At 52.0% G+C, this 21,276-nt stretch overlaps 3 protein-coding genes across 3 annotated transcripts in view; 2 read left to right on the top strand and 1 right to left on the bottom strand.

The window, feature by feature from the left end:
- Positions 1 to 7,259, top strand: part of LOC118698815 (exocyst complex component 1-like) — an 8,844-nt gene extending 1,585 nt beyond the window's left edge. The window contains 9 exon segments of the mRNA XM_036402355.1: positions 1,349 to 1,450; positions 1,607 to 1,667; positions 1,670 to 1,713; positions 2,193 to 2,263; positions 2,369 to 2,609; positions 2,999 to 3,182; positions 4,019 to 4,218; positions 6,656 to 6,850; positions 7,104 to 7,259. Of these exon segments, the coding sequence (XP_036258248.1) occupies positions 1,349 to 1,450; positions 1,607 to 1,667; positions 1,670 to 1,713; positions 2,193 to 2,263; positions 2,369 to 2,609; positions 2,999 to 3,182; positions 4,019 to 4,218; positions 6,656 to 6,850; positions 7,104 to 7,259 (1,254 nt within the window).
- A 2,284-nt stretch (positions 7,260 to 9,543) lies between these two features.
- On the top strand, positions 9,544 to 10,716 carry LOC118698831 (glyoxalase domain-containing protein 5-like). The gene is made up of 3 exons (XM_036402375.1): positions 9,544 to 9,708; positions 10,214 to 10,369; positions 10,564 to 10,716. Exons 1-3 carry the CDS (start codon positions 9,544 to 9,546, stop codon positions 10,714 to 10,716), a joined length of 474 nt encoding a protein of 157 aa, XP_036258268.1.
- A 3,356-nt stretch (positions 10,717 to 14,072) lies between these two features.
- Positions 14,073 to 19,230, bottom strand: LOC118698814 (cis-aconitate decarboxylase-like). The gene is made up of 5 exons (XM_036402354.1): positions 19,185 to 19,230; positions 17,878 to 18,065; positions 16,461 to 16,553; positions 15,774 to 15,979; positions 14,073 to 14,991 (listed from the first exon to the last, which is right to left on the bottom strand). Exons 1-5 carry the CDS (start codon positions 19,228 to 19,230, stop codon positions 14,073 to 14,075), a joined length of 1,452 nt encoding a protein of 483 aa, XP_036258247.1.
- Positions 19,231 to 21,276: the final 2,046 nt, after the last annotated feature.

The following is a 21,276-nucleotide window of genomic DNA, read 5'->3' as shown; positions in this document are numbered from 1 at the left end:
CCCAAAACATTTTTCTTCCCTGTCCCAAAACATCTCTCATCCCTGCTGGAAAATATCCCTCATCCTGCTGTCAAAAATCCTTATATCCCTGCCCCAAAACATCCATCATTCCCTGCCCCAAAACATCCTCATCCTGCTGTCAAACTCCCCTCATCCCTGCTATAAAATATTCCAGTCCAGGTCTCCAGGCCATTTCTTTTGTCCTGATTATTCCAGTAAATTTTTGGGTTGATTCCCTGCCCTCATAAAAGATTTATTTATGGCACCACCTGCTGATTTCTTGCCTTATGTGACAGGAGAGTGAGTTTAGAAGGCAACCTCGAGCTGTTTATAATTAATTAGGGGCCAGTAATTAAGTCCTTTCTCATTTTGCCATTCCATTTTCTGCAGGCTTGTTAAATTCCATTTGCTGTTGGAAGATTTATTTTTTCCTGGTTTTGCCACTTCCCAGCTGGTGAAATTATAATGAAATGGTGAGAAAAAGGCCAGGAAGCAGCTCCTTAATTTAGTCCTGGTTTTAGCAAGGCTGAGGTCGTGAGCAGGGCTGGCTCATCCCTCATCCCTGCTGAGCATGGAGCTCCCAAATCCTTCCCAAAGGGAAAACCCTTCAGGGAGTGTCTCAAATAGAAATATTTGAGTTACTGTGATTGATGGAGAGGTGACCTGACTCCCCCAAAACCTTTGGAAGAGGGAATGATTCCTATTTCTGGAAAGAATTAGGAAATAATCTGGATGTTTCCCCACTGATTCCTTTCAGGGAGTAGAAAAATGTTTTTTAAACATATCTTTCAAAGGATTTTTTTCAACTTTTCCACTCAGGCCAAGCCCCCAGTGCTAAAACTGCCAATGTTGGAGAAATATTTTTATTTCCAGATGAAAGATTTTAATATTAAAAGGGCATTTTTTTGAGAAAAAGCCATTCCCACCTCCCCTGGATATTTTTTTATGGCAATTTACAATCGAAATTAAGCACCAAACAATTTTCCTGAGGCTTTTGCAGGTTTTTGTGCTGATCTCTTCTCTTATCCCCTGGGATTTTCACCAACCCAGCTGTCAGGAGTAAGCACAAGGCAGCAAAGGGATAAACACCTCAATCGGTGAAATCAAAAGGCAGTTTAATGAAACAAAAATAATGAAAAAGAGGGAGAAACAAGTGAGAAGGCAGAGAAAAAAATGGGAATTTCATCTGCATCTCCCATTTATCTGAATGCAACTGGAAAAGATCAATTCATGCATGAGGTCAGACATAAAAAGAGACATTTTGGACTTTAACTATCCATGACTCCCGGAGCTGGAGAATCCCAGAGGGAGGAGGTTTCTGACATCCCACACCTGTGCAGGTCTGCAGGAAACGTGGGAGAAGCCAGCAGGGATCAGGCAGCCCCGGTGGAGCCTCCCCTGGAGCAGGGACAGGCAGGAGGATGCCCTGGCCAGGGGCAGCATGCGCAGGGTAAGGAGCTGAGGGCTCCTCAGAGGTTCCTTGTCCCTCCCTGGGCAGAGCCCGAGGCGCTCCCTGTGCTCCCCACGTCCCCTCAGTGGACACGGAGCTGCTCCTGTGTCCCCGTGAGTCCCACAGGGTTCCCAGACCCTGGGTGTTTCTCAGCAGGTGTTGGAGCGGGTGCTGAGCGAGCTGCAGCCCCTCTGCACCTCGGAGCAGCAATTCCTGCAGGATTCTTCTGCCTCGGCTGTGACTCCGTGGAGCTGGAGGTGAGGGTGAGCACCGTGCCCTCTCCAGACCCATTTCCCAGCCTGGCTCATCCATGGGGTACCTGGGCTCTCCTGGGCTCCCATCCTCCAGGAACCAGCAGTGGGGACGCTTAAGAGGAGAATGAAATGGAATTTAATTCACAGCTCCAGGAAAACCAGGGTCTCCAAGCATTAAACAAGAGGCAGCAGAAATAAATCCAGAGCTCATTTTCCTGGCTGAGGGAGAGCAGACAAATCATCATTTGGTGGGTTTAGGGGGATATTGGGGAGGAATTCCTCCCTGTGAGGGTGGGGAGGTGCTGGGATAGAATTCCCAGAGCAGCTGTGGCTGTCCTTGGATCCCTGGAAGTGTCCAAGGCCAGGTTGGACAGAGCTTGGAGCAGCCTGGGACAGTGGAAGGGGTCCCTGCCCAGGGCAGGGTGTTTGGGGTCCATCCCAAACCACTCGGGATCCTTTGATAATTTTCCACTCTAATCTTTTTTCAGGGATCTGCCACTAAGGCAGGAGAGCCCACGGCACCTCCAGAGGACCCTCCTCGCACCAAGAGCCAGAGCCAGTATGTGGGGGAAGGGATTCCCTGAGTCCCCTGGCAGGACACAGGCTGAAGTGTCCCCTCCCAGTTAATTCCTGACCTTTCCCATGGTTTGGTTTGGTTTTCAAGGCCAGAAGAAGCCACAACCCAACTGCTGAGTGAGATCTTCAGCTGCCTGGAGCCAGAGCTGAGGGCATTTCTGGATGTTTGCAGCAAGGTTCAGCCCCTGGGCTGCCTGCAGGTCCTGGTGACCCTGAGTGACTCCGTGCTGGGGACCTGGGGCCCTTCCTCAGCTCCCCCCTCGTCCTTCCTCCACACCCTCCTGGGGAATGTGCTGCTCCTGGCCAAGAGCAACTTCAACAAATGCATCGTGAGTGTCCATGGTGGGAGGGAGCCAACACACCTGAGGGATGTTGGACCTCTTCCAAAACCTTCCAAACAGAACCATGGAGGCTGGAGAAGATCTCCACCATCACTGAGTCCAAGCTGTGCCTGATCCCCAGCTTGTCCCCAGCCCAGAGCTCTGAGGGCCACATCCAGGTGTTCCTTGGACACCTCCAGGGATGGGGACCCCAAAGCTCACAGAGCAATGGCACAGCTCCATGTCAGCCTCCAACAGGGGGTGTCACATCCCTTGGGATTGCAGAAGGCATTGTCAATGGCAAAACCCTCCCAAACCCAGTTCCTTGCCTTGTTTCCTGGCCTGTGCTCCTCCAAACGAGGCCAGATCTGAGGGTGCCACCTCTGTGTCATTCTCAGGGGACCTTGTGCAAGGAGATGGAGGAGGCCAAGCCTGCCAGCAGGACCAGAGGGGGGATCCTGCCCTGTGTCAGCCGCTTCCAGGAGCTGGTGGCCCTCTCTGAGGAGGTGCTCCAGACATCCCAGCGCCGGGGGGAGCTGGACAGGGCCCAGCTCAGGCTGGCCAGCAGCGTCTTCAGCAGCAGTGAGTGCCAAGGCTGGGTGCTCTGGGCAGGAAATGTCCCCCTGCAGCTGCAGGAGTGACCAGCTGGGCCACCAGGGCAGGGAGAGCTGCCTGTCCCTGGCACTGAAATCTCTCTGCACTTTCCAGGTGTGGCAGGGTGGGAGCTGCCTGTCCCCTGAGCCTGCACCTCAAACCCCTTTCCCTGAGCAAGGTCCTGGGAGCACCAGGCAAATTCTGGGTGCTCTGTCACAGGGGGATGGCCCCAGGGGGGTGGCAGGGCTCAGCTTACACACAAGGCTCAGCTTTGGATCCAGTTCCAACATCTCCTGCCCCACTGTGGAGGGAGAGCTCCTCATGGATCAGTCTCCTCTTACAAGGTCTTGGGAGCCAGAAAAACTCCCCCAAAAACCACCAAGGTGTGTTGGTAGGGAGAGAGGGGTTGGGAGAGTGGGGTGGGGAGCTTCCCGTAGATCCCTGTGTTGTCCCAGCTGGAGCCCTCAGCTTCCTGTCAGTGGAAATATCCTGTTTTCCTGCCTGGAGAGGACCCGAGGGGCTGCAGAATTCCCAGCTCTGACCACAGATCAGGAGGTGGTGCAGAGGGGCAGCTCCCACCTGTGGGTGGGCCTGGGGTGACCCATAAATCCATGGACATGGACAACAATCCATGGACCATGCCAGGCTGCAGGAATGTTGGCAGGGAAGCAGGTCAGGCAGGGAATCATGGACAGGGATCAGGATTCGTGTTATAATGACTCCCTCTGAGGTCAGATGGTTCAAATGAGCCATCCCAAAGGCACATCCCTCCTGAGAGCCTGCAGGGGCTTCTCTCCACACCTGACTCCCTCCTTCCCTCCCAGTCAGCAGCCTCTCCTCAGCCAACCTGAAGGTGAACACAGATATGGTGATGATGGAAAATTTCCACCACATCCACAACTTCCTGTGCCAAAGGAACATCCCCTGCCTGGAGGGCAAGAAGAGAGAAGCCAAGCAAAGGTGCAGGGAGCACATGGAGAAATACATCACCACGTACGTGGGCCAGCCCCTGGAGAGCCTCAAGGTGAGCACAGGACCCTGGCCTGGGCCTCCAAGGGCTCTTCCCAAAACTCTGGACTAACTGGTGTTCAAATCTCCCTGCCCTGGATCCAGTCTGGGATTATGTTACTTTGCTGTCACAGGATATGAGAGCACCTGGATTTCATTCTGCTCAGGGATTCCCAAAATCCTGGCATGGCCTCCTCCAGCTCTCCCTGTTTGAGCACAGACACCAAGGGAAGATGCAAAGGGGTGTGAATAGTGCAGGAGCCCATTCCTGTTTCTTGGGAACAATTTGTACATTTAGGAGCTCTAAATCCTTAGGACTTAGGGTATTTCTCCACAGCAAAATTGCAGCAGGAATAGCCAAAAAGATTCTTGGGCTGTATGAAGAGACAGGAGGATGAAGGAAGGGATTATTCCCTTGTCTTACAGCAGATATGGAATGCCCTCTCCCGTGCTCCCTTCCCTGACCACTGCTGGGCCTGGCTGTGCTGTCCCACCTCAGCAGCACCATAGAATCCCAGGCTGGAAGGGATCCCAAAGGATCACCCAGTGCAAACTTCACTGCTTGGATGAGATTCTGTAGCTCCCTGTCCAGTCCCATCCCGAAAGCTCCAGTGGTGGGACTCCCTCACACCCCTGGGCAGGTGTGATTGACCATCCCAGCTTGTTCTCACTGGAAAAGTTCCTGATATCCAGATCAGGGATATCAGGGAAGCCCTCCCTTCCCCAGGGAAGCCTTTCCCAGTCCCTCTTCTGACAATCCAAACCAGGTGTGGGTTTTTTCATTTTCCCTCTGCCTTGTCCTTGTGCCCATTTCCAAATGGTGAACCAAGACATGGGGAGCAGAATTCCAAAGCATTGCTGGGAAGCTTGTTCCCAGTTTGCTCCCAGTTTGCTCCCAGTTTGCTCCCAGTTTGCTCCCAGTTTTTCCCAGTTTGTTCCTAGTTTATTCCCAGTTTGTTCCAAGTTTGTTTGCAGTTTGCTCCCAGTTTGTTCCCAATTTGTTCCCAGTTTTTTCCCAGTTTTTTTCCAGTTTTTTCCCAGTTTGCTCCCAGTTTGCTCCCAGTTTATTCCCAGTTTGCTCCCAGTTTTTCCCAGTTTGTTCCCAGTTTTTTCCCAGTTTTTTCCCAGTTTTTTCCCAGTTTGTTCCCAGTTTGCTCCCAGTTTGCTCCCAGTTTGTTCCCATCCCCATTCCGGTTGCGTGCCAACATCTGGCAGATCCCAGCTCTTTTTTCACAGCTGCCTGGGCTGATCCATCCAACACTTCCCAAGTGGCTGCTTTGTTAACTGAGCTAAGAGCATCTGGCTCTGCTAACTCAAACAGACATTCCCTCCTTCCCGAGGCTGCAGCTCTTCCGCTCCTTCCCTCTCCCTAAAATGTCTCGCAGATGGAGCTCAGCTGGAATTATTTATGGGACCTGTTACTTCCAATTTGTTTCCAGTCCTTGCTGTCAAACATTTGTTGGCTTGGCTGGAAAATCAGTTCTGTGTCTTGTGCTACCTGAGCTCTGCTATGGCTTCAAACCCTCCCTTTCCCAAGGGAAAAGATCATTTTATTGCTCACAACAAAGTGAGTGGGATATGAGAGCACCTGAAAATCTTGGCATGGCCTTCTCCAGCTCTCCCAGTTTTTCTTCACCAAGAGGAGGTGCAAAGAGGTGTAAATATTGCAGAGGCCAATTCCTGGTTCTTGGAAACAGTTCATACATTTGGGAACTCAAAATCCTTGGGATTTAGGGTATTTCTCCACAGCCAAGTTGCAGCAGGAATAGCCAAACAGATTCTTGGGCTGTATGAAGTGACAGGAGGATGAAGGAAGGGATTATTCCCTTGTTTTACAGCAGATGTGGAGTGTCCTGTCCAGCTCTGGCAGAGATGTCAGGAGAACTGAGAAAATTCAGGTTTTGCTTTACACCTCTGCACATTCTGGGATCCCCCTTCCCCACCTCTGGCTCCAGACCCTCTGTGGGGAGAAAACTGGGGGGAGCACCAAGGAACTGGAGGGATTTTCCAGCAGTCCCATTGCTCCATGGGCCTGCAACCCTTAGGGATGCTTCTTGTTGAGCAGGGAGGGGAGAGAACCATGAAATTCCCTATGTTCTGCTTTCCTGGAGGATAAAAATCTCCAGCACTGCATTAAACATCCTTAAATTTTTCATTTCAACTGAATTAGACATGGGAACTGAGGGCAGCACTCAGGTGTTAGCCCTGGTGCAGGAATCCACCTTGGGATGGCTCCTCATGGAATGTCTCCTTGCCTTGCCTTGCCTTGCCTTGCCTTGCCTTGCCTTGCCTTGCCTTGCCTTGCCTTGCCTTGCCTTGCCTTGCCTTGCCTTGCCTTGCCTTGCCTTGCCTTGCCTTGCCTTCCCTTCCCTTCCCTTCCCTTCCCTTCCCTTCCCTTCCCTTCCCTTCCCTTCCCTTCCCTTCCCTTCCCTTCCCTTCCCTTCCCTTCCCAGAATTTCTTCGAGGGGGTCAAAGCCCGCCTGGCTCAGGGAGTGAAGGAAGAGGAGCTCAGCTTCCAGCTGGCCTACAGCAAGCAGGAACTGCGGAAAGTCATTGAAAAATATCCTGGCAAAGAAGTCAAAAGGGCCCTGGAGACCCTCTACAGGACAATCCACAAACATCTGTCCCCTGAGGAAAATCTGCTGCCGGTAACCGGAGTGGGATGGTTGGGGTTCAGGACTGCAATGCCTGGGTGGCTGCAGGGGCAGGGGAAGGGGCTGAGGTTTGCTTTTCCAGGTGGTGTGGCAGGCCATGGGATGGGGTTTTTGGTTTTCCAGGTGGTGTGGCAGGCCATGGGATGGGGTTTTTGGTTTTCCAGGTGGTGTGGCAGGCCATGGAGCAGGGGTTTTGGTTTTCCAGGTGGTGTGGCAGGCCATGGAGCAGGGGTTTTTGGTTTTCCAGGTGGTGTGGCAGGCCATGGAGCAGGGATTCATCCAGCAGTACCGAGAGTTTGAGGAGCTCATCCAACGCTGCTATGCAGGAGCAGGAATTGCCCTGGACTTCACCATGGAGGACTTGCTGAGCTACTTCAACTCCATCACCATGGCCAACATGTAGGGAAATCCCTCTCTGGATGTTGGGAGCAGCTCAGGAGTCCTTGTCTGCAGCCACACCTCTGAGGAGCTGAACACAAAAGCATCCCAAATTGGATATTTGGGTTCCTACCCTGAACTTAATCCTAATCTCCGACCTGTTGGTCCTAGACTAAATCTCTCTTGGGGAAGTGGAGTTGTCAGACCCAAACCACAACTTCCCTGCTCCAGGAAACCATTTTGCCATCAGGAAATGGCACTCCAGGCCTCAGATTTCCCCCTAAGTGAGCGCTGGTGCCGCAAATACTCAGCAAAACATTCACAATTGAAAAATGTCTTCTCTCCAGGGACTTTCTCCTTTTCTGTGCTCAAATTTCAGTGAGCCTGAGCTAAACCAGAGGTTAAACCATATGGAAACACTCTGAGTGAGAGGTGTTCCCACATCCAGGTATCCCAACAGGCACCGCTGCTCCACGGCTCTCCACTGAAAGTCATCCAGCAGATGAAAGTCCAGAGCTGTAAATATTAATGGATTTATTGCTTTTAGCTCAGATTTACTCACATCTTAACTGGAGTGGAGAAATGTGCAGTTCCAGAGATCCAAACCGATCCTGCAGGGAATTCCTGCTTTTAACCTGTTTTTGTTGGAATCTCCCTACAGCAACTCACCAATATATTGCCATCCTGTAAATGTTGTCTCTGTTTCTTGGGATGATCATGGGGCTCACATGTTGTCTGTCACAAGCTTCTTCCTAAACAACTGAAGAGTTTTAACTCCTTGATATTTACCCCACAGGACAAAGATTATTTTATTTATTTTGCATGTTAGAAAATTATCTTGGAGGCAAGATTCCCTGTGCATTGGCAGGGAGGTGGAAGGCTGCTGTGGCTGCTTGGACAGCCCCTCTTCTCCAGGGAAATCCTGGATTCTTCAGTGGGAGCTTTCAACCAGAACATAAAGCCAACTTTCCCTTGTAAAGGGAAAAATCCAGATTATTTTTCCGGGATTTCTCAAGCAGTTGGCCTTTGGGTCAAGGTCCACCTCTGCAGGGAGCAATGTTTAGAGCTCCTGTTTCCAACCTCATCATTCCCTCCCTTTGTCCTGTGACGTGGCTGCTCCCAGCAGGAAGGGGATGGTCACAGGAAACCTCCCAGTGCTGCCTTCCCAGCTCTTCGTCCCTCTGCAGGTAACAGGAATTTTGCAGCCCCGTTTCCTTCCAGGTTTTGGCTCAGGGGCTCACCTGGGAGGGGAGGGCAGGAGGTGGGGGCTGTAGGCTGGGACATGAAGGTGCTGCAATTTGGGAGCACCTGAGAGAACTCCTGGGGTGAAGGGATTTGCAGAGGGGTTGAGCCAGGTGGCTCCGAGGTTGCTGAGCACCAAACACAGCAAGGAGGGGCAGGGATCCCTCTGGATCTACTGGTGGCTCCCCCATAACCAGCGCAGTCACTGGGCACAGCCCAGGGCATGCCATGGAAGGGGATAATGGGATCTTGCTCCAAACAGGCTCCTCTGGCTGCAGAGAGCAGACATCCCAGTGAAACTGCACCTGGCTTTACATTGCCCCTGCTCCTGTGCCAGTGGGGCTGGGGGATCTCTCCTCACCAACCACTTTCCATGCAGAATCATGGAATCATTTAGGCTGGAAGAGCCCTCTGAGGTCCTTGAGTCCAACCATTCCCCCTGGCCTGCCAACACCGTGTCCCTAAAAGCCAAGGGTAGTGCCAGAGGGTCTGAACCCAACCTAAGCCACCAGGAACCTGTGACCCCAGCCTGGTGAGTCCCCACACCCTGGTGCTGTGTCACCCTGAGCCCCTGGCCTCACCCTCTGTCTGGTGGTGACATCTGGCAGCTCAAAGACAAATGACAAGAAGCGTTCCCAGATGTTTCCTGCTGCTGTCCCAGGCCCCAGTTTGTCTCCAGTGTCTGGCTTGGCTCCACCTGGATGAGTGTCCACACCTGGGAGGACCCCAGAGGGGGCTGGAGGAAGGATCACACACATGGTCCCATCCTTGGTGCACACGGGGTTTGTGTGTTGGACCTTGGCATCTTGGTGACATCAGCCCTCAGCGATGTCACCCAGCTGGTCCCCACACCTGGCCCAGCCAGGGGCTCTGACAGGCTCGGTGTCACCAGATGCAGACCAGAGTCCGAGGCTCTTGCAGGGACGAGGATTTATGGCTTCTGTACTTCTGCCACCTGCAGGACAGAGGAAAACCTGGGCGATCCCTCTCAGCCCTCAGCTCCCTGGACCATTTTCCATTTCCCTGCACAGCTGGATGCTCCTAACTTCCATATTCTCTGGTTTCCCATGCCAGTTCCCAGCCCTGAGAGCATGGCTTGGAAGGAAGGGGGCACAAGCCCACCCTCGTGTTTCATCCAGCGCCTGGACCACCTTGTGCTGACTGTGAAGAGCATTGAGGACACTGTGGCCTTTTATTCCAAAGTCCTGGGCATGGAGGTGGTGACTTTCAAGGTAAGCCTAACCTGAGTTAGCAGGAGCCCACCAGGCCCCCAGGGTGAAATGGGTGCTGAGGGTGTAGGGGTAGGTGATAGTCTATGATACATTGTACAATTGGTTTTAATCAACTGGTGGGATGTCACTGGGGCCAAGTATGAAAAATCACACTCGATAATGTTAACAAAATTACAAACACAAAAATTAGAATGATTTCTGCTAGACAAAATAACATCGCTGTTATCAATTTTTACAGCAGCACAGGCAGTTCTCAGGCACACACACCCTTTTCCAGTATATATGAGCACAGTTTTCTGGTCAGTGTCTGGATGAACTTCGAAGTGGCAAATACTCTGTTCAGTGTCCTAAACACATCCTGGTTATTAATAGTATTGCTTTCACAAAGGGTGCAGTGGTGGGGGGCCTGGTGGGGTCCTGCTAACTCAGGTCAGGGTTTCACAGTGTGTGCTGAGGCTGTCCAGCCCAGGAAGCCTCCCTGACTCTGCCTTTTCCTCTGGAGCAGGGCAATCGCAAAGCTTTGTGCTTTGGCCAGCAGAAGTTCAACCTGCACCAGGCTGGGCAGGAATTCGAGCCCAAGGCTCGGCGCCCCGTGCCCGGCTCTGCAGATTTCTGCCTGATCACAGCAGAGCCCCTGGAGCAGCTGCTGGAGCATCTGCAGGTGAGGCAGGCCCAGAGTGTCCCCAGGGCAGTGTCACCCCAGGAGACACAATTCCAGGGATTCTAATGGACACTCTCCTGGGGAATGTCAGGGTTGTCTCATTGTCTCATCCAACAGTTCATGTTGTCAAGGCTGGGGGAGGAGGGCACAGTGATGATATGACCATCAAACCCCTTCTTTCCTGTGTCCTCCAGGCCTGTGGGGTGGCCATTGAAGAAGGTCCCGTGGCCAGAACTGGTGCTGTGGGTCCAATAACCTCCATCTACTTCCGAGACCCCGACGAGAACCTGGTTGAGGTTTCCAGGTACTGCACAGATGTGGCTGCAGGCACTGAGGGGGAGCCCTGACCACAGCCCATGCTCTGCCCGGGTCCCAGCAGAAGATGGGGTGCAGAGGCCAGGTTTGGCTGGCCCATTTAAGGGTCCAAGCTTTGATTGTGTGGACCTGGGACAAACCTCAAATCATAGCCACAAAGTAGGGCAGCAAGGACCTACGTTGGGAGTTTTCCCAAGGCAGCCTGCTCCGCTCTGCTCTGGGTGTGAATCCTGCTTTTATGCATCATCATGGAGATTTCATGGCCTTCTGGGAAGATCTGCCCTGCTACTGATGCACTGCAATTGCTGGGACATCTTCCCTAATTCCTGCTTTCCCTTTTGCTACACTGTCCACCTGCCACTCCACTCCTCTCCAGAGTCACAGGTGGACAGTGTAGCAAAAGGGAAAGCAGGAATTTTCCACAGCTGGAAATTTCTGTCTCCCTTCCTCTCATCCTCCTGCTTCTTGTCTCAAGCTGCCTGGTGCTGGTGGCTCTCCCACCACACCAGAGGTTTAAATCCAGCTGTGGCTGTCCAAACACATTCCTCTCCTGGGGTTTTGGAATTTGGCCTCGGTGTGACACTCAGACACTCCTGAAACTGAAGCTCCAAGTTTCATCCTCAGCTCTGTATCAATAGTTGGGGGGTTTCTGTCACTCAGGAGTGGAAAAAGCGGGGATGAGGAGCCTACATGAAGGGCAAAGTGTCAGAAGTCCAGGAGTTCACCTGGATTTATGCAGGGATTGAGGATGGTCTGACACAGAGGAGTCTGACTCTGATGGCTCCTGGTTACTTGTGGGACTGTCCTGAGTTTTCTTCTTCATTTAGTTATTTAAAAAGCCATTTCAAAGTTATCTAAAAAGTATAAAACAATGAAGGACCTGGGGATTCTCAAGCAGAGCAGTTCCGAGGCTGGCCACACTGAGGTAGCATCGATATCCTCACGGGAACAGCGCTGGAGAGGAGGGAGGACTCTTCTGACCTCTACAGTGCAAATCCTCTATAAAATTGAAACAATCTCTGAATCGTACTCATTTTTCTTTGGAATTCCGTGGGAAATCCAAAATTCTTCATGGTGTGAAAAAAAGGCAAGGTCACAAGATATTCATTGCTTTGGATGATCAGCAGGGATGAGCTGGTTTCCATTGAGTCGTTTGTGGGAACTAAAGACAGGAATGCCATGGGAGAAATCCACGGGCATCTCCTCGAATGGAGATCCAGGAAAGGATCCCAGGGAGGGAACCCCGGGAGCGGAGTCCCCTCGGCCCCGGCGCCCGCGGAGCATCCTGTGGCTGCTCTCCAGGGTGCTGATGCGCCCCGGCCCTGTCCGGCTACGGGAGAGGGTCAGAGCCCATGGGGGAGGGTTAATCCCCATGGAACAGGATTGGTTCCCACGGAAAAAGGCCAATCCCTACAGGAGAGGTCAAAGCCCATGGGAGGGAGTCAAAGCCCATGGGAGAGGGTTAATCTCCACAGGAGAGGGTCAAAGCCATGGGAAGGGGTTAATCCCCACGGAACAGGGTTGGTTCCCACAGGAGAGGGTCAAAGCCGATGGGAGAGGGTCAAAGACCATGGGAAAGGGTCAAAGCCCATGGGAGGGGATCCAAGCCCATGGGAGAGGGTCAAAGCCCATGGGAAAGGGTCCAAGCCCACGGGAGAGGGTTTTGTTCCCTCCACTGGAGCCTATCTTGGTTCTGTCCCACACATCGATCCCTTTAAGGCCTGGAGGACCTACCTGGCTCCAGGGCTTTCTCGTTCACCTCAGGGTGAAACACAGAATGACACTTTTGGGGATCTCACACCTGACCCAAACCATGGGAAACTCAAAACTTGTCATGGAAATATATCAAGTATTTGGAATGTGCTGCTGATGGAGGAACTTCTCTTGGAGTGATGGTGTTGGAGCACTGGAGGCTTTGCTGGCTGATGGTTGTGGTTGTCTCTGGAAGAAAGAACCTGTGGGGCTCAAGGTTTTTCCCTGGATGAACCACTGGCCACAGGCCAGCATTGCAGTTGCCCCTGTCCCAACCTCTGCTGGGCGTCCCATCTATTGGAAAAGCCTCTGTATTGTGAGTATTCCAAATAAAACTGATGGTTTACACAACACAGCATAAAATCTTTATGGAGAAAATTTAATTCCATTCTTTATTCAGCATGATTCATTGTGAATATTCGACAGTGGGAGAGAGTGGATGAACAGAGGTGGGAAAACAGTTTTCTTCTGGATGGTTCATTCCCTGCACAAACCACAACCAGCAAGAGAAAAGGATCTTCCTTCTTGTCTGCTCCCATCTCATCTCTCTTGAATACTGATTCCCACAGTAGATTCCACAATTTTATCACAATCACATTGGAAAGGAGCTCTTTGGATCAGCAATCCCAGTGTTTAATGTGGAGAAGTGTTGAGTTCTCCATCTCTCTACTCAGGGAGGGCGTGGGGTAAGGAGCCTTTCAGGGAATGGCTGCTCAGGAGCACAGATTCCAGATTTCATCCATTTTCATGGAAAGATGAGTTAAGAGCCAAATCTCAATGAGCTTCCCCTCCTCTTACAGGAGGGAAACAGGAGTTTCCCAATGGGAGTCACAGTGTATGTGCCCAAGTCACTTCCCAGAGAAGCCTATAGGCCACCTGGTGGGCCAGCTCAGAACAGGTGCCTGGGAAAGTCTGGGAAAGGCAGAAGGGATGGTGTGGGACAGCCCTGGGATGGGCAGGGATCACCCTCAGGGTGTAGAACTGACGTAGGATTCCTCACCTGCCTCCCCTTCAGAAAAGACACCCACATCTCAAGGGTCCTCAAACCACCTCAAACCATTGTACACAGAGGAGTGGCAAACACCGCCCAAGGGTTGGAGAAATGGGAGGCTTTCACTGGGAAGGAAAAGAATCCCTCTCTGCTGGAGAGTTCTGCAGGCAGGGCTGTTTGCAGCAAGGAGAGATTTCTCCTGTGCCTGTGAGACTGCCTGACCCTGATCCCAAAAGTACCCAGAGGAGCGCTGAGAAAAGCACAGGCTCTGCAGCTGAGCTTCCTCCTCTTCCCAGCCTGAGCAGTCAGGCATTCTGCACAGAAAAGTTTGGAATCCAGCTGTAAGAAATGCACAGGCACTGTTCCTTCTGGAGAACTGGATGATACCCCAGGATTCTCAGAGATTTCCATGGGAATTTTTTTATACTTATGGTGGCCTTTCAGGTCCTCAGCCAGCACCAATGAGGAGTTGAAGTTTACTCCATGTGTTAACCCAGATGCCTCCTGCCTCATGGGTTCCTTTGGAATTATCTAGTAGAAGGGTGGGAACTTGCCTGTCCTTGGAATCAGTAGGAAAGCACCAATGAAGAAAGGAATCGCAGCTTCACCAGGACGAGCCCCTCACCAAGCCCCCATGCTGTCCCCTCACAGGCTGCAGGCCAGCTGGGAGCTGTCTGACAGGTTCTCCAGGTTGTCCACCAGAGTGATGATGGTTTCTATTTTTTCTTCTGGAAGCACATGGGAGGCGTTGGATCGAAACTTCTTCAGGAGTGACTCTTTGCTCAGGGGCTTCCTCCAGTGCCCATAGAAAGTGTCACATTTGCCCGTCAGGACATCCCCGCTGTGCAGGAGCAGGGCCACCTCTCCGTACATCTTGTCAAAGTTGGCCACATTGTCTTCAGGGTGCTCCACCACCACCTTGTCCAGCAGGTCCCTGAGCTCCTGCCGGTGGATGCTGCTCTCGGAGAAGGAGCCCAGGCCAACCTCGCCGTCCAGCAGGGCGGCACAGGCGTTGAACTGGAAGGAGTGCCTCGCCTGGTGCTCCGAGCTGGGGAAAGGCCGGTTGATGTACTTGGACACCGGGATCTTCAGCATAATGGTGCGGATCAGAGACGGCGAGAAGGAGCCTGCGTAGTTGATGAAGAGGTTCCGGACAGATAAGGCAGCATCCACCACCCAGTGCATGCCCAGGTGGGCTGGGAATCGCTTGAAGGCAATGTCCTGCTTTTCCAGGAGGAACTCGTGGTGCTCGCCGGGCGCGGACAGCGGCTTGGGCTGGTAGATGCTGTAGAAGGCGCTGAACCCCGAGCAGCCCGGGATGTCATCCAGGATCAGGGGGTTGGCCTCCATCCCTCGGCCCGCCAGCAGGGCGGCCTCCAGGCCCAGGCGGGTGGCGTTGCCCACGTGCAGAGGCTTGGCCTGGGTGGCGGCGTTGGCCATGGGCGCCCCGGCCAGCGAGGCGGCGATGCCCAGGGCGTGGCAGCACTGGGCCGAGCTGAGGGACAGCAGCTTGGCCGTGGCTGCGGCACTGCCCAGGGTGCCCACCACTGAGGGAGGGTGGAACCTGCAGGGGGATGGCAGGAATGAGCAGCCCTGGCTGCCTGGCACAGGGAACACCACAGGACCCCTCCCATGGAAATATTAATGGGAAGTGAGGGGCCCATCAGCCAGTGGAACTCTCTCATGGCTTTGGTGCGGGTGGGATTCACCTGACTCAGAACTTAACCATACATTTTAACTAATAAATTAACTTTAAAATCAGAGTTTTACTGCATTTTAGTTTAACTCTAAATTTAGAGTTAATGAACATAAATTTAGTCTAAAAATGGAGTTTTTCCTTGAAACCTTCTCAGAAACACCAGGGTGAGCTCAGCATCTCCAAAGAGCAATTTGAACTTTCTCCAGGACGTGCCATGGTTTGTGTCCACCCAGCCAAACTTTCTATCCCTCAGACAAATAATTCAGCCTCAACCACATCCAAGGGAACAGTTCCTGCTTGATTCCATTGCTTGGATCACACCAGGGCACTGCTGGAGACAGCAGTTGGCCCAGGAGCCATGCCCACCACCAAACTCCGCTTGGTTCTGTGATCCTGCCCTGGCTGAGTCAGGTGATGGCACTGCAGACTCCCTGAGAGTCCTCCTGAGGGTTATTTTTGAGGCACAATCTCTGGAAATCACCAAATAAGTGCATGGTGTAATCACCTCTGGCATTTGGCTTTCGGTAAGGCTTTACTCTGGGCTAAAGCTAAATCAAACTGGACTTAAACTTGGCTTAACCTAAATGAACATTTTAAACCCAGACTCACCAACCCTCTTCATCCTCGGTGAAGAACAGGAGCTTTACCTTTTGGGAATATCATGAGCCTCAGTGGAGAAGTGCATGAGCCTCCCTTGCACTTCCAGGCCCACGTTGAAGGCCAGCAGGAAATCCAGGCCATTGGGTTTGGTGTTTGGAGGGAGCATCTGGGAAGCTGCCAGGAGAGCCGGCAGGATGGCCCCGGAGGGATGAGTGGCAGGGTGCCAGGTGTCATCAAAATCCATGGAATGGGTCTGCCAGGGAAACAGAGATGGGAATGTGCTGGCTGGGTGCTGTGGGAATGAGGGCTCCTTGCTGATATTCCTGAGGAAATTCTGCCAAAGCCTCCACTCAGTGTCCCCACAGGGCGGTTCGGCTCCTCTAAGAGCCCGGAGATTCCCAGCTTTTGTCCCCCATCAGTGACCACTCTGTTTCCTGGAATGCTAATTCCTGGCACCACAGATTCCCCTGGGAGAGCCAGGAACACAGATTCCCCCTGAAAAAAACAGGAGAACAGATTCCCCACGAAGAGCTGGGAGCACAGATTCCCCTGGAAGGGCTGGGAACACAAATCCCCTTTGTAAAAGCCAGGTGCACAAATTCCCCTTGAAAGATCCAGGAGCACAGACCCCCTTGGAAGATCCAGGAGCACAAACCCCCCTTGGAAAAGTCAGGAGCACAGATCCCCCTTGGAAAATCCGGGAGCACAGATCCCCTGGGAAGATCCAGCCTCACCGCCACGCCGTTGGTGAAGGCAGCCAGTGTCGGGGAGAGCTTCACCCCTGGCTTTCCATAGACTGAGCTCACGGCCACGGAGGAGTACAGCTCCTGTGGGAAGGAGGGAATGTCAGGGGAGCCCTGGTGGTGATGCCACAGGTTTGAGTTTTTATGTTTTTCAGGTTCTGTGCTGCTTTAGTGTGTGGGTCTGGGCTTCATACTAGGGGATGCTGAGCTCTGTGCACAGAGCAGGGAGACAAAACAATTCCTGCTCCAGCTGGGGACCAAGGACAAATGATCCAAATCTCAGGCCCAAGAGCATGGACAATGGTAGACTGAAGAGAGAAAAGCAGGAAAGGTGGGACTTCATAGGCTGGGGCTGTAGCTGGGCAATTGACTCCAGTGTGCTGGTGGACCAAGGCTTAGAGAGGTGTGGGACCCCTGTGACCGGCTGGGATTTTCGTGACCATTTTAGTTCACCTTGGGTGCAGCCCGGGCTGGGCTCTTGTACTGCCCAAGGTGGATCCACTGAGGCCTTTTAATAAATTCCTACTTTATTCTTTAGCTCCATCTAATCTCTGTTCTAGGGCAGCTTCCACAAGGCATCAGAAGGAGTGGGGATGGTGCCGGCCACAGCAGCTGCCGGGATCAGCCCCAGAGATGACAATGGCAGTGGCAGTGGCAATGGCAGTGGCAGTGGCAATGGCAGCGACAGCGGCAGTGACAGTGGCAGTAGCAGTAGCAGTGGCAGTGGCAGTAGCAGTGGCAGTGGCAGTGGCAGTAGCAGTGACAATGGCAGTAGCAGTGGCAATGGCAGTGGCAGTGGCAATGGCAGTGGCAGTGGCAGTGGCAGTGGCAGTAGCAGTGACAATGGCAGTAGCAGTGGCAATGGCAGTGACAATGGCAGTGGCAGTAGCAGTGGCAGTGGCAATGGCAGTGGCAGTAGCAGTGGCAGTGGCAGTGGCAGTAGCAGTGGCAATGGCAGTAGCAGTGGCAGTGGCAGTGGCAGTAGCAGTGGCAATGGCAGTAGCAGTGGCAGTGACAGCGGCAGTGGCAGCAGCAGTGGCAGTGACAATGGCAGTGGCAGTAGCAGTGGCAATGGCAGTGGCAGTAGCAGTGGCAGTGGCAGTGGCAGTAGCAGTGACAATGGCAGTGGCAGCAGCAGTGGCAATGGCAGTAGCAGTGGCAGCGGCAGTGGCAATTGCAGTGACAATGGCAGTAGCAGTGGCAGCGGCAGTGACAATGGCAGTGACAATGGCAGTAGCAGTGGCAATGGCAGTGGCAGTAGCAGTGGCAGTGGCAGTGGCAGTGGCAGTAGCAGTGACAATGGCAGTGACAATGGCAGGGGCAGCAGCAGTGGCAATGGCAGTAGCAGTGGCAGCGGCAGTGACAATGGCAGTGGCAGCGACAGCGGCAGTGGCGGGGCTGTCCCTACCCGGCAGTAGCGCAGGGCGATGTCGAAGACGCGCGTGGTGCTGCCCACGAGCCCCACGCCGATGCTGTCCAGGATCATCCTCTTGCTCCGCTGCCGCACGGTCGGGGACAGGTGCTCGGGCCGCGCGGCGCGGATGAACGAGGCGAAGCTGCTGGTCACTGTGTCCTCGGGAGCGCTCCGGGCCGCCACTGCAGCACCAGGACACCGGGAGGGGACAAGGACAGCGGTGAGTCTTGCGCTGGTGTCACCAGGCCCAGGGAGCTGCACCTGCCCGAGGCAGGTGGGTGGGTCTGGGGAGCCTGCAAGGGCAGGGAGCTGGAATTCATCATCCCCATGGCTCCCTCCCAACTTGGGTACTCTCTGATTCCATAGGTTCTATACATAAAATTTCATATTCCACAGATGGGGTGGCTTCCAGAAGGTTCAGGTGAAGAAACTTCAGAGTTCAGCCCCATCTCCTCACCTTGGGGTTCCAACAACTATTTCTTGGGAGGGATCAACACAAATTATGTCCCTTTATCCAGAGGAAAGCCAAACACAAATGTACCACAGAAATCCAACACTTCCATAATTTTTTGGGAAGCAGGACTAGACCCAAAGCCTGGATTTATCCAGGTGTTTCATCCTAAAATCACAGAAGTGTCTTGACTCAGCCACCAAAGCTCTTAAGCCCTATTGTACTCCAAAGGATGCTAATCATTGAAAGTAAGTTAAAATTCTATGGAAAATACCCAGTTTGTGTCTATTGTATATTTTAATTTCAGTGACAAATTGCCTAGATTATATATATATATATAATTATATATTAATTTAATATATATTTTAATAATCTATATATTAATCTATAATTTATAAAATTATTCATTATTCTATAATCAGAATACAGAATATTATTAATATAATTATATTTATAACTCATAGAATTAAAATTGTTATGGGCCATTACAATTTATACTGTTAATTTGAGAGTGCACAGGAGAGCAGGAAAAATAAAATTCCATGTGGACAACATTTGCAGGATGGCAAATCCATACATTTACTTATGGGTGGATGTGGGGGTGCACACATTGATGGAGATAAAAGATGAATTAATGTCCAAATTTAATGAACCATGGGCGAAAAAAATTAAAAATACTTTGCCCCAAGAGGAAAGCTCATCCAGATCAGCAGGTACACAGGAGGCTTTGGTTTTGGAGCAGCAAACATGGCAATTAATGAAATGACCATTCCCTAATATCGCTAGTTTGGATTCGTCCTGAAATGCCACACCAGTGACTCACGGAGCGCTGGCTCATGTTCGGGCTCACCTCGAGCCCCGTCTGAGGCTCCTGTAAACACAGCTGGGAATGCCATCACCGCCTGACTCATCCCCCTCCCGGCACCGCGTTCCTATAGGAATCCCGGCACTCAGCACCCCGGACCCCTGTCCAGCCCAGCCCAGGTCCCCCCGGAGCATCCCCAGGTCCCCCCGCACCCTCCCCGAACTGTGAGTGGTGATGTCAGGGCTTGGAGAGGCTGCAGGAAAATCTGCTCCCATCACCCAGCACCCAGCAAAGCTGGATTGGTTCCTCTCCGGCATCAAATGCTCTTTGTCACCTCAGCAGGCAGCGGGGTTTTTAACCCTTCAGCTAAAAGCACTCCATGACTCCAGGGTTTTCCTTCTTGGTATGGCAGGACTTCATACAAAAATTAAATTTGATACAAGACCAAATAAATCCCTGTGGATTATTATTTCTCTTGTCCTCGGATCTCATTTGGCAACATTCCTTGCATTTATTGTATTAATAACTCATTTTAAAACAAATTGAGACAATAGACTAAGAATATATTTTAAAATGAGTTAATAAACCTAGAATAAAACTTACAATTAACCAAGAGCCCCTTTTAAAAGAAGTTAATAAACTTATAATAAACTTATACTAAACCAAGAAAACTTTTAGAAAGAAGGTAATAAACATAATAGATCAAGAACATATTTTAAGATCAGTTAATAGCCATTCTTAGATCAAGTTAAGAGATATAATATACCAAGTGTCTACACGGCCAAGTTGTGGTTAATTTATCCAAAGGTGGGCAGTGCTGGTGTCACAGAAGGAGATCCATGAATGTCTGCAGGCAATGCTCAGAGCAGGATCAGGTGTAAGTAGGAAGCAGTGACAAGTGGAGGAGTTAAGGATCTGAGCCACCCTTTGAACACCTTACAGTTGTGGTCAAAGAATTTGGAAAGTCTGGTTCTAAACCAGTTAAAGATCTGGTTTAGCACAGGACAAACAATCCACATTTTTACTCCTTGCTGCTTTTCTCCTGGTCCTTTATCCCTGAGGGCAAGAAGAACCACAGGACCCCCAAATATTTGGAAGATTTTCCTTCCAAGAATTTGAGGATTTCTCCCAGCATGATCAGCCCAGGACCTTCTTTTCCAGCAATTATTTAGGGATGCCCACTAGGAAAGGATGGGGAATGCTGAGAGATACAAACCATGGGTAGCAGTTTTGTGGACTTGCCGAGAGCTTGCCAAGAACTTCTGGGATTTCTAGAGGAGAGACACAGAGAGGGAATTTGTCACTGGAGCTGCTGGAAGGTTTTTTGGAGCAGTTTTCCTGGTTGTGCCTCTCATCGTGAGACACTCACAGATCAAACGAGCACGTAAAAGTAACGACATATTTAAAGGAGGGAAAAAAATATTTTCCGAAGCTGCGTCCAGCAGGGATGCCAAGAACATCCAGGGAAATAAAGCCACACAGCTGAAGGGGCAGCAGAGCCTGTGCAGCCCTGCCACGAAATCCTGCAGCGAGTGGGACCAGCTCGGAGCGGGCACAGGGAGCAGAGCCCATGGAGCACATCCCAACAACAACAACCCCCAGGTGGCACAGTCCAGGGGATGTCTGCGACACATGAAAGGAGCAGGATGGCAGGAAAAGGTCGGTAGCTGAATTAGGTGACTGTGAAAACCATTGGAATTTGTTAATTTTGGGGCAGGTTCCCGTTTAGTGCCACGATCAGCTGGACCAGCGGAGGAACCGCCCGGAAAGCGACATTTCCTCCTTAAAGTGCATAAGGCGAGCTCAGGGGTGGGGAGGCTTTGCATGGAAGAGTTTTACCTGGAAGGTGGAGTAGACCATGCTGGTGGCTGCTTCTTTCCCAGTGCCTTTCCCGGCTCGGTGTGCTCGGCGCGAGGGATGGCAGAGGTGTGTGGCTGGAAGGTGCTGGTGGCAGGGTTTATATCTGCCTCCAAAAGGCAATTTGCTTTCTGTTTTGTGCAACTGAATTTCCAGGGGGATGACATCAGTCCCGGGGGAGCCAGAGGGTGGGGGGAATCCGTGAGGAGGGGTGGTTTGTCCGTGCTAGACAGAAGGGAAACCCTCCCTCCCCCCCCCCCCCCCCCCCCCCCCCCAGTTT

The sequence above is a fragment of the Molothrus ater genome, chromosome 14 (assembly GCF_012460135.2).
Source record: "Molothrus ater isolate BHLD 08-10-18 breed brown headed cowbird chromosome 14, BPBGC_Mater_1.1, whole genome shotgun sequence".
Lineage (NCBI taxonomy): Eukaryota > Metazoa > Chordata > Aves > Passeriformes > Icteridae > Molothrus > Molothrus ater.
Note: the sequence above shows the minus strand (reverse complement) of the source record. Positions and strands in the feature narration are given on the sequence as shown.

What these genes read in the sequence shown, in the direction of transcription:
- LOC118698831 (XM_036402375.1), top strand. Translation starts at nt 9,544, where the DNA reads ATGCCAGTTCCCAGCCCTGAGAGCATGGCTTGGAAGGAAGGGGGCACA. An exon ending in TGGAGGTGGTGACTTTCAAG is followed by an intron (nt 9,709 to 10,213) that starts GTAAGCCTAACC and finishes CCTCTGGAGCAG; the next exon opens with GGCAATCGCAAAGCTTTGTG. An exon ending in AGCTGCTGGAGCATCTGCAG is followed by an intron (nt 10,370 to 10,563) that starts GTGAGGCAGGCC and finishes TGTGTCCTCCAG; the next exon opens with GCCTGTGGGGTGGCCATTGA.
- LOC118698814 (XM_036402354.1), bottom strand. Translation starts at nt 19,230, where the DNA reads ATGGCATTCCCAGCTGTGTTTACAGGAGCCTCAGACGGGGCTCGAG. An exon ending in AGCCTCAGACGGGGCTCGAG is followed by an intron (nt 18,066 to 19,184) that starts GTGAGCCCGAAC and finishes CTGGTGCTGCAG; the next exon opens with TGGCGGCCCGGAGCGCTCCC. An exon ending in CCTTCACCAACGGCGTGGCG is followed by an intron (nt 15,980 to 16,460) that starts GTGAGGCTGGAT and finishes TTTCCCTGGCAG; the next exon opens with ACCCATTCCATGGATTTTGA.